The 11,215-nt window shown below is 52.8% G+C and overlaps 5 protein-coding genes across 5 annotated transcripts; 1 reads left to right on the forward strand and 4 right to left on the reverse strand.

Annotated features, from left to right (window-relative positions):
• Positions 1-24: 24 nt before the first annotated feature.
• A1O3_07239 (uncharacterized protein) lies at positions 25-1,398 on the reverse strand (the record flags this gene model as incomplete). The annotated part of the gene is made up of 1 exon (XM_007737349.1): positions 25-1,398. The coding sequence occupies one exon, from the start codon at positions 1,396-1,398 to the stop codon at positions 25-27; it is 1,374 nt and encodes a 457-aa protein (XP_007735539.1).
• A 1,172-nt stretch (positions 1,399-2,570) lies between these two features.
• Positions 2,571-4,262, reverse strand: A1O3_07240 (uncharacterized protein; the record flags this gene model as incomplete). The annotated part of the gene is made up of 1 exon (XM_007737350.1): positions 2,571-4,262. One exon carries the CDS (start codon positions 4,260-4,262, stop codon positions 2,571-2,573), a length of 1,692 nt encoding a protein of 563 aa, XP_007735540.1.
• A 306-nt stretch (positions 4,263-4,568) lies between these two features.
• On the reverse strand, positions 4,569-5,547 carry A1O3_07241 (uncharacterized protein; the record flags this gene model as incomplete). Its single annotated transcript, XM_007737351.1, has 2 exons — positions 4,569-5,297; positions 5,359-5,547. The coding sequence occupies 2 exons, from the start codon at positions 5,545-5,547 to the stop codon at positions 4,569-4,571; spliced, it is 918 nt and encodes a 305-aa protein (XP_007735541.1).
• Positions 5,548-6,355: 808 nt separating this feature from the next.
• A1O3_07242 (uncharacterized protein) lies at positions 6,356-8,526 on the forward strand (the record flags this gene model as incomplete). The annotated part of the gene is made up of 3 exons (XM_007737352.1): positions 6,356-6,641; positions 6,695-7,012; positions 7,070-8,526. The coding sequence occupies 3 exons, from the start codon at positions 6,356-6,358 to the stop codon at positions 8,524-8,526; spliced, it is 2,061 nt and encodes a 686-aa protein (XP_007735542.1).
• A 148-nt stretch (positions 8,527-8,674) lies between these two features.
• Positions 8,675-10,705, reverse strand: A1O3_07243 (amino-acid N-acetyltransferase; the record flags this gene model as incomplete). Its single annotated transcript, XM_007737353.1, has 1 exon — positions 8,675-10,705. One exon carries the CDS (start codon positions 10,703-10,705, stop codon positions 8,675-8,677), a length of 2,031 nt encoding a protein of 676 aa, XP_007735543.1.
• Between the last annotated feature and the right edge of the window lie 510 nt (positions 10,706-11,215).

Genomic DNA, 11,215 nt, shown 5'->3' on the forward strand with positions numbered 1-11,215 from the left:
TCATTTATCAAAAGTATGGCCAATTTAGTGCACTTCCTGTGCTGGCACCCAACCATCATCTCTAGTAGTCATACAATTGGAAACCGGACCCGTGCCTTGACCTTGCCAGAGCTGTGAGCTCCTGGCCACTGCACCATAATCAACGCCCGCCATAACCTTGAGATTTGAAAGTCCCTCCCGTCTCGCCCAGACCTGACGTCGGATCTTCCGATGCTCTCGTTCCAACCTCACAATAACCCACTTAATAGTCATGAGACTCGACCAAGTCCATCGACGGTCAGGGTCTTCGGCGAAACCATCTTCGCTAACCACTTGCTGCAAAGCCCGGTCTGTCGCTGCCAGTAATAGGCGCGCCATGTGTGGGCTGCACGCGAGTAGTCGGCTCAGAAGTTTCATGCGGAAGACCGCTGGCCTGGTCGATGTCGAAGGCATCGAAATCAAAGAATGAATTAGTGGGAAGTTGGTCAGGATGGAGGAGAAATCCTGCTCCGTCGAGGTCATTGACAATCGCTGAGCTAAGATCTGGAAGAGACTGCAGATCGGCAAGAGCGTTGTCGTTGAGAAGGTGTGAAATATCGTCAAAGTCTGGAACACCTGGAGGAGGTAGCTGAGACCAAGGTTGGACTGCTGACTGGAGGGAACCACCGGAAGCTTCATAGCCCAGGTCTCCGGTTGACACTGCAGGTCACACAATATCGCAGCAGGATATTGTGCCAAGCCGGAGACCGCTGGGAAGCTCTGGAAGCTCACCATCGAGTCAATTTGTTCACTCTCGGTGTGTTCGTTGATCAAGTTCAATTGTGGTGCGAGGACGGGTGATTCGTGTTTGAGAGGGGGTGTGTTGTCGGATGCAACGAGGGTTGGGTGGTTGGATTCGACGTCTGGGGTGCCGTAGGAAGATGGACTAAAAGGCGTGTGTAAGGAATCGGCTTTCTGTTCACACGGAGGTGAATCTAGTTCGAGGTCCATAAAGGCGGGTTCGGGGGCGACTGGAGGCGGGAAGTCATCCTGAACGCCGAACCTCGACTGATATCGAGCGAGAAGGTCTCGAAGACAGGCATTCTCTCTCTCGATCCGGCCTTGCCTCGCCTCGAGTTCAGCGACGGCCGCTTTTTGACGTTGTCGAGACTTGTCTGCAGCTCTTCGATTTCGGAGTATCCGTTCGTTCTTCCTCTGCTCCTTCTCCTCGGCTGTCTTGGCTCGTTTGCGTGGAGGAAGAATCTGTTTGATCTCCGGAACCGGTTGACCCCAGGCCTTCCGCTTCTTCTTCGACGGTTGGTCTGACGGTGGTTGGCTAGATTCTTTGTCGTCTGACATGGGAGGGGGAGTCGGGTAGCCTTGGGTGTAGCCCCTAACACTCAGCGACGCAGGGTCGACAACGTTGGGTGAGGAATCCATGGTAGTTGGTGGAAATGGAGCGTAATGGAACGGAGACGAATAAACTTAAAATAATGACACAGTGTCGGTGTAGGTGGGAGGTTGATTGTTTTATGACCGGGTCTGACTGACCACGTATCCTCAAGGCGGACGCATGGTGATCAGGCAGAACCGTTAAGAGAAAAGTGGAGGAAGTCAATCATCCGAGGGAAGAGAAAAGGTCGACTAAGAGGAGCGTGATGGTGAACAGTGGTGAGTGAAGGGTGAAGGGGGAGCAGGCAGCCTGAATAAATAGAGGCCAGAGTGTCCGATTCAGGGGCGCCAAGGATCCACCCACGACCACAACTTCTTGAACGTGCCCCTTGCGCCTGAAGCTTGACACGTCCATGTCCTCGTCCTCATCCTGAGGTGGCATGCCGTGAGTCTCACATCTGACCCACGCTTATCCATCAGCTCCTGATCCCGACCCACCATTTGCGCAGCCTGTCTCACGGTCGCCATCACGTCTAGCCCACGCCATCCCTTGCTTCCGGCTTCGCTGCCCTTCTCCCCTCTGCCTTCAGCTCAGCCTCAGACTCGTCAGCCGCACCTTGCAGCATTGTGATCTCCACCAGTCCCACTGTTTCCTGTCGATGAGATGTCCTTCTCTGTGAGCCCAAAACTGTCAATGATGCAGGGGGTTTCTCATCACAGAGTGGCGCCTGGAGGACCTGGGAGACCTGGCAGCCGGGATCGGATCCTGGAAATCAATCGGCCTTGTTCAATATTGCTGTAGAAAGAGACGGAGCTGACTGCAGCTGTAAGATATCGGAAAACACTACCAATCAGCGGCACTACCTGGGTATGTGTACAGTATTACTCAAGGGACAAGGCCTCGCTGATGCTGAACATACCGTGTACGGAGTACCGAGTACGGATACACAGAAATGAATCATGTGTCAGTTCAGACTATTCCTACATCTCATCGTAGAAGGGGTATCTCGCAATGCTACAAACAACTTTTGACGCTCATGTCAGCCCTGCCCACCTAGTCGTACCCACGCTGATGACTTTTTCCCGTCATGAGCACACCACGTCTGCCTTTGTCGGCCGTGAGCGTCATATGTGCCCGCCAGTGCCATCGCACGATCACTCCGAAGAATGGAATGGCCTGATACTTTGAACAGATCAGAGTTGCCCCCACACCCTCCGACTCAGTTGTGCTGTACATTGACCGGGGCAGCATTCAATACTCGCTTCTTCATCCATTCCGGGTCATTATACAACTTTTCTTGGTAGATCTCGTCCACCAGGTCATTAACCATGTCTTCGACAATCTGCTCTTGATACCGGATGCCAATAGGGCGAGCATCCGGATGTTGAGGGCCGTCCTGGCCGTATCCGTACCACCATGGCTCATCAAATTTGCACTCGATTGCGCCGCCCGTGTAGTGACTAATTGCCGGGTAGTACCCCAACAGACCATCATCCACGTCGCCGTGACCGGTCACAGCGCGGCTGCCCTTTTCGATGTAGGACGCAGGCGGCAGAAATGCAAAGAGGTGTTCCCAAATAACTCCGTGATATTTCCCATTCACCCAAAGTTCGATCTTGCTTCCAGGTAGCGTACGGAGGTGCGGTAGGTCGTGGTTGGGGTGAGGATCAGTGAGAAGATCATATTTCTTACCCGTCTCCGGATTGACTGATTTGTTCTTTGAATTCAGCGTCGGCCGACTGAGATCGTGGTTCGGAGTGTATTCGGGGCTTTCGAAGTAAGTCATGCCTTTGTGCAGGAATGGGTTGCGATCTCGAATAATGTCATGATCCGATGGTAGGGCGCAGCCTGTAAGAGGATGCAATGCGCTCCGTATTGCACTGCGAGTGTTTGACTTCTTGCTCGTCTCTTCCTTGCTCTTTCCAGGCTCGCCATCTTTGGCTCTGGTCCCGTTCTTAGCGGCTTTCTTACCAGCTCCTGACTTCTTTTTAATGACAGCAGGACCGCATTTGAGATCCGGGTATTCCGCTGGGTTGAATGTGCCCTCGACGACTTTCTTGTGCACCTCCAGCGACGGAAGAGTGATCATGAGCCCAACGACATCTCCCGGTGAAAGGTCTTCAGGATCGAGGGCGCCCTCGCCCTGCATGTGGTACATCAGGGTGTTGAATCGGACACTCCCATACTCCTTCGATCTGCCGCTCCTGAGGACGGCGGCGTAGCTGTATGCGTTTCCTCCTAGGATTTCGCTCCAGTGGTGTTCCCGCCTGCAGAATCCAACCCGAAGTCCGCCCCGGTTTGTGGCTGTTCGGTCAGGGTTCTGAGTATCCGCAAGAGCACGTGTTGGGGCCTCTCTGCCCGGAGGTGCTAGACTGATGACCTTTGCCTCGAAGAAGAATTTCCCTTCTCTTGCAAAGACGTTTGCTCTTGTAGTATAGCTGCCGAACTCTCCACTCTTTCCTAACATGTCCTTGGTGAAGGTATTCTTGAGCCCCTCAACTCCACATTGGGGATGGTTCTCGTCACTGAGACGGGCATATCGAGGAGGCGCTTCATCTGCATGGAAGTAGAAAGTGTCGGGATCTCTTTTTGCACGAACATAGTATCGTTTTTCTTTACTTTCCACACTGATCGGATTAGTTAACGTCCCATTGAACTGAGCGGGAGGTGCATACTGTGTCCCTAGTGAATAGAACTCGATCTTGTCGCCATTAGGTGCTATCTTCGTGTGATCGTAGATTTTCGGGACCTCCTTCTGATCTTGGAGGAATTTCGGGTCGTTGGGCGCGATGTAGGTTGGGAGAATAACCGTCTTCTCGTCCTCGAACCCGTCTACCTTGGCCGACACCTGCTCTTTGACCTTTTCGCTAGGTTTTTTCTCCCGGTGGCCACGGCCAGATGACTCGTCCATGCCGGGATTCGGGTTGACAGGAAGCAAGACTCAGTAGGTCTATGTCACGTCCAAGGAAAGTGTCTACAAGACTGGACTCTGCACATGGAGGAGAATGCGATGGGGATTCGCGTAGTCGGATAAACTTCGGATTATCACGACAGTGACCGTACGCGTTGAGCGAGGCGAGACGGCTATCCGTCGTTGGTACTAGAAGCTACATATATTTACTGCAAATGCGCCGTAGATGTTCTTCCTTGTATTGCTCAGCCTCGTGGAGAACATCGGGCCATCCACGACCGATACTTATCTTGTCCTGCTTGACTCTCATATCTGCGTAAGCCAACCTCGGATCAGTTTGCAGGCTGCTAGGAGGTCGCCCACTGGCCCAGTCTCCCTGCCCAAGCCCAACAGGCTCAACACCCAACCTTCCACAACCCATCGGGCCAGGACACCAGAGACCGCAAGGCCAGTTGCAACGATGTAGCCACAGTTGAGCAAGACCAACAACGCCTCGATATTGTTTAGAAGAACGGCCCAGCCGACATAGTTTGTCGCCCGGAATGCGAACCCGAACGAATCGCCTTCCTTTGCTTCGGTAGGCCAAATGACGAGTAAAATAGGGAACAGTTTGGTGCAACTTGACACCAGCAATGCTGTGCTGATTGCACTTGGACTAGCATAATTTACCGTTCCAGCAGGTGGGCCTAGTGTAAGGTCCGCGATCGAAGCTGAGACCGGCGATTTGGTGTCGTTGCTGCCTTCCTGCTTCTGTGTATGAGCCAGAAGGTGGCGTACTAGCATTCGGATTGTTCCGTGTTGGGCAATCGTAGCCAGAACATTCATCGTAAGGAAGAAAAGATATTGAGTAAGTATGGGCATTTCGGCAAGCCTGAAGCCGCCGTCGGTACCGCCTGCTGCAGCACTTGATCTCTCTATCCTCGCCCAAGTGATATAGACATCAAACAGAACGAGTAAAACTCCCAGCCGCAAAATGCTGGGGTCAAATTTATCGTCGGAACGACCAAGTCGGTTGAACAATAGATGACGGTAGACCTAAACTGCAATTAGATGCTGGCCTCGCCTGAGTCAGAGGGCACAGAGCTACAACACATACTTGGGGCTTGATCAAGACCAGGTCGATGAAAAGGACCACAAAGTCGTGCTCGACATACTTGTCGGCAAAGTGTTTGCAATTGGGACATTGGGTGAGACGGACGCCTTTACCAAGCGTCCTGTCATCGGCTTTGCTGTAGACAGTGTACAGGTTCTTGACAGGAGTGCTGCATGTGATGCATATCGGCATGCCTGGCCCGTACGGTGGACGGACGACGCCTTGAAGGTTCAGGAACCCGTATGCCGTGTACGAATAACAAGGAATGGAACCACTCGAGTTAGTTACCTCGATGTAATGTCAGGGAGGCATCTCTAGGGCGAGGGTCGAGGTCTGGGGATTTGCACTGCGCTGCGGCTCATTCGCCGTAGTAAGTTCCTCCAAACTACGGCGGGCCATTGCATTGTAAAAGCGCAGTGACCTAAACTGCGCTCCGCAGTCGCCCTCTTCTCTTTAGTTACGGGGCACCTAATTACGGGGCAGTCGTAGGCACACCATCAACACCATCAACAAGCAATGTTGTCCTTAACTTGTTCTTGAAAACTGTGTCCTGTGTCCTCTGACCCTTCGTCCCTTCGTGGAGTATACTGAAATGAGAACGATCCGCAATCTCGATCTGGCGCTAAACGACAGCTCTTGACCTATGGCCTACGCCGCAGCCTAGCAAGCGAGTCAAGACGGGAACTTTTCGCGGAAAACACCCTGTTTTGGCTATCGACACCAAAGACGCGCCATTCCGGTTTAGGTCCATTTTGCGAAATCTCTCGTATCGACGTATGTTGCCTGGCCTCACAAGGCGCACACCCCCATGCTGCGCAAGAGGCTGTAACTCAGGTTGCGAGAAGCCATACCCCACCCTCGCGTTCGCGCAGATGCCCAAATACAGAGACTCGGAGGGAATAGTTAAAGGGCCATGCCCAAATTTTATGTCCAGCTTGTCGACCCCTCTCCCTCTTGCTTTGGCCATCCAAGGACACTCCGTTTTCCTCCCGTCCTCGTCATGATCATATACGCATCTCGCAAAGTCAAGGCATATCGGGCGCGGAAGGCTGAGGAGGCAGCAGTAGCCCCAGCTCTTCCTGCAACGGCCCAAGGCTCACCACTTCATTCCGCTACTGTTCCGCCTCGCATACCCAAAAGGCCATGCCCACAGTGTGCACAAGAGAAAAGGGCTGCTCGCAAATACCGGTGGAAGCTCTTGTTTTGTCTCCTGCCTGCTTTTTTTGTCTCCAGTCTCGACCTGACCATTGTTGCTACCGCGCTTCCTGAAATCGCCTCCCATTTCGGTGTGTCTCAACAGTGGAGACTCCGCTGTACACTCAGACTAATGTGACAATAGACAAGTTTAATCAACTCAACTGGATTGTTACAGCCTTCACGCTGACATCGACCGCTTTTATCCCTGTGTGGGGGCAACTGGCGGACATTTTTGGCCGACATGCAGCTGTCCAGTCTGCTGTTGTGTGTCTCACTATCGGCAGCGTTCTCTGCGCAGCCGCACCGGACTGGGCTGTCATGCTACTTGGCCGAGCTCTACAGGGAATGGGCACAGCAGGGGTCTCCAATGTTGCCATGATCATTCTTGCAGATCAGGTCTCATTGCGAGAGCAGGCTGTCAACACCAGTATCTTCCAGCTGATGAATGGAGTAGGATACAGTAAGTTACAGAACTCACAATGCCATCGGCAAGTGCCATTCTCTGACGTTTATGAAGGCGTTGGTCCAGTCATTGGCGGTTATATCACCAATTCCAATTGGCGATACTGCTTCGTACTCTGCACCGGTCTTTCCGTCGTCAGTAATGTGACAATCTTCCTGCTGCGGAAGGACTTGAAAACAGGCCGAATTTCATTGTCCCGGCCACCGAGTGACCAAACTCGACTCCAGGCATTGATGTCCGGCATTACAAGCCTCGATGTCGGCGGCATTGTTCTTTTCATCTTTGGCGTGGGCTTGATAATTCTGGGCACGGCCTGGGGCGGATCGACCTATCCATGGCATTCTGGCGCGGTAATATCCAGCCTCGCGATCGGAGCCGTTCTGATCATCGTCTTCATCGCCTACGAAGCTCTCCTCTCTCCTTCACGCCCTCTGAACCGGCTGTTCCCGAAGACCGTCCCGATGATTCCAGGTTCAATTCTAGGCGCCAAAGACGTGAGTCTGGTCTGCTGCATTGCTGCCTCGGCCGGGGCCGCATTATACTCCGTCTTTTATTTCATTGGCATCTACTTCACGCTTGTGGAAGCGTACGAGGCCAGTCATGCCGGAGTTCAACTGCTATACTATGTGCCGGGGATTGGGGTCGGCGTCTACTGCGCCATGTTCATCTGCAACATGTGGCCGCGACAGACGTTCTGGCCACTGCTTCTCGGCACTATCGTCGAGACTGGGGGTATCGCCACCCTTGCATACGCCGTCAAGGCGCGGGACAAGACTTTGGTCAACGTGATGATGGCGGTGGCGGGAGCCGGAACAGGACTACGCTTCATGCCCTCGAACCTGCATTTGGCGGGTATGTTCCGTGCTCACCTGGCACCTGTATACAGTCTGCTGCGTTTCGCTCTGCCATTCGGCGGGACGCTGGCGCTGACAATCATGGGCTCCGTGTTCCAGAACCAGATGAGCGACTATTTCGGCTCGAGTACTGTAAACTCTGGTAGCAACGGGACTTTCAGTATGCACAACCAGGCTTCTCTCAACACGATTGCGACCCTGCCAGCTGGCGAGCAAAACTTGATTCGATCCCAGGGCGCCACTGCGACAATGTGGGCATTCATTTCGATCATACCCATCCTGGGGCTAGGGTTGCTTGCCAGCATTGGATTGGGGAACGTCTGGATCTCGAAAAAGCCTTCCGCTAATACTGACCCGGAGGCAGGCGAGGTGCGGGAGGATGGCTTATGTCGAACACATGCGAACGCCCTGACGGAAGAGGGCAGTGTGGCAGGGAAGCCCAACGCGGTCGAATTCATCGGCTCGAGTTATCTACTAGCTTTGTTCCAAGGCAACGTCCAGCAACTCAAGAAGGCGGGTGCCTCCGAGGAGGATGCTCCTCTACATAGAGGGCTGAACGAGGCTGTTATGCCAGACGGGACGATTGCCCAAGGCGAGCCTAAGGAGGCTAGGGGGTTGGCGTCAACCTTCACCACGGAGAAGGACCCTATAGCATGATACGCTGGCGTCTTCATTTTTGTACTATGTCCGTCTATTGTCGTCTGCAAATCATGATATGTCTGAATAACACCCGAACTGGGGATCTTTAGTGGAAATGTTCACAATAGATATTCAGGGGTGATAATAAGTCCCCAGTCTCTGTTATCTAGTCCGGGATTGTCTTCCCGTCAGCCCAGGTTGGCTGGATATTTCGGCAGACACTCTCATAATCCAGGAACGTCTGGCTTTTATCCGGGTCCGAGAGCCCGGGAGTTGTCCAAAACATGGTCCAGTTGGTCTCGGGGATTTTCCATGTCCCCCCTGACCGTTCAAAGTACCATTTGTTAACAGGATTGTCTTTCCTGCTTCGCCAACACACGCCGTTGGGGAAACATGTTCTCACCATGGCGTTGAAAACTATGTCGGCGACCCCTCCTGCCCCTTGACTTTTCTTGAGCACGGCAAATTTGTCCAGGTAAGGCACCAGTCGATCCGTGTCACCGTCAGACACGCCCTGCGGAGTTTCCCATGTTAGTATTGCACCGCCTTCGTATTCTCCCGCGATGATAACTCCGGCTATTCGATCATTCACCCTCTTCAAATATGCGTCGACATCAAGCTTTCTATTGAAAGAGTCCTCGATCAGATAGGTGAGTCGATCGAGGTCGATACTGGGGTCGGTCAATTTCAGCCGTGGCTTTCCCGCTGCCGTCCAGGGCTGGACGTCAGGATGAGGCAACATGACCAAGGGCATGCCGAGCTTGATAAAGGTGGAGCTTGTTGCAGATACCAATGGGTTATCATGACCCAGTCGCCGAGTAGGCAAAGATGATGAGTATGCAGGCTTGTCGGTCAAAAGATTATGAATCAGTGGATTCTTTTGTCGTCTCGTCCCGACATTGGATACATCCTCGTTCGACGCCCTCGCTGTGTTTGCGGCTTCGAGCGGAGTGGTCAAGAGGCCTGACGCTGAATGCGGCAGCATTTTTAGGGTATCCCGAAACAACTTCAAATTGGACGCATGTTTCGGAGAGACAACCCCGTCCGTAGAGCTTCGCAATTCTTCCTGCATTGTCGAATATTCTTGATCGAGGTTGACGAAAACATGTTTCCGGTCAATGGATTTCGTGCTTGGAATGGCTCCGGTCTCGTCAATGACAATAATCCTGTCCAGGGAGATCTGCTTGTGCAACGTGATCAGTTTTTCAGCCAATTTCTCGGGATGTTCATCCGTCCTGGGTTTGAAGTCGAGACCTGCAAGTTCTCTGGTCAGTGCCAGAACAGCTTCATCGGCCGTAACCGATACTGCGAGCTGGCGCTCTTCAGAATAAGCAATTGGCACGACCACAGGAATTTTGCTTCTGCGTAGAGGACGAGTAAGAATTTTTCGAATGAAGACCCGGGCCCGGTCATCTGAATCAAAACTCAACACATTGTCAAGCCTTCTACCCCCAAATTCGCTAACGCTGTCAATGGCTGTAACCAATCGGTCAGCTGTCTGGCGTAAATGTTCGTGGCGGGTCGTTCCAGCAAGCTGTTCCGGTTCCTCCAGCACCACACAAGGCACCATGCTCAACCGAGCTAGAGACGAAAGAGTCTTGGCTATGCCCCCGAGGATATCGTCAGACATGGAACTGACATTGCTGATCTTGAGTAAAGCAACGTGTAAGGTCTCTTGCTCTTCTGCCGTTTGTCCTGACTCCTTCTCGAACTGGGTAAAGACAGGACTAGCTTCCACAGCTCGACTTGGGCCAAACAAGTCATCCAAATTCACCTGACTCTGGCCTTTGGTCGAGGTGGTAGATGGAGGATGTTTCAAAGAGGATGTCTTGGTAGGGCTTTTCAGCCGAGATATGAACGCTTTTGCGTCTCGCTTCGTAGCTGCGGAGCTAAGGAGACTGGTGAAGAACTCCTTGTTTGCCAGTCTTTGTCTAGATCGACGTTCAAAAGAGCTCCGTCCCTCATTTTCAGGTAGCAGTTCGACGCTGGGCCCAGGAGAGCGGTCTGGCCCATCTGATCGGTGGGTAGCTTGTGAAGAATAGAGTCGAGGACGATATGACCGATACGAGCACAAGGACGGTGTTGGTTTTGAGAGGAGGTACGTTCTCAGAATATCTGCAGCAACATTTCTGTTAGGGTTGGGTAAGTAGTATCCCTTCAGCGAAGTAGTAGACCGAGTCAAAGCGGTCTGTGTCATGTTTCATTATGGACAAAGAGCGAGCAAGGATAACATGGAAATTGATGCATGAGAGAGTAAGTCCGTCGACTCGGGAATTTATCTGAATGGAAGAAGTGTCTTTACCATAGAGAAGCCCACACAACGAGAGAAGAAGGAATTTGCTGCAAAGTGACACAGCCGGGCTGGTTCATTGGCCGTCCAAGCATGGGAATTCATCGCCTGCGAAAGTCGGAGTCACAAACACAACGAATTTGCGTGAGCCCGGCAAAGTTGCCAGAAAGCTGCATTACGACATCCACATACGGAGGACTCCCAAAGCCGACGCGTCGGAATCGGGGTTTCTCCGCATCCCGCGCGTTATCGTTATCGCGGTGCTGCCTGCGACCCTAAGGCTATCACTACCCCTCCTTACCTCTACATGCTGGATGAGTAGTCCATGCCGTCTACCAGTTGCTTGGGCGCTTCGCAAGCGTGAGGGTAGCATACTCCGTACAACGTGCACCTTTCGGGGTTAGGTGTGCATCTTAC

The sequence above is a fragment of the Capronia epimyces genome, assembly GCF_000585565.1.
Source record: "Capronia epimyces CBS 606.96 chromosome Unknown aczIQ-supercont1.6, whole genome shotgun sequence".
Lineage (NCBI taxonomy): Eukaryota > Fungi > Ascomycota > Eurotiomycetes > Chaetothyriales > Herpotrichiellaceae > Capronia > Capronia epimyces.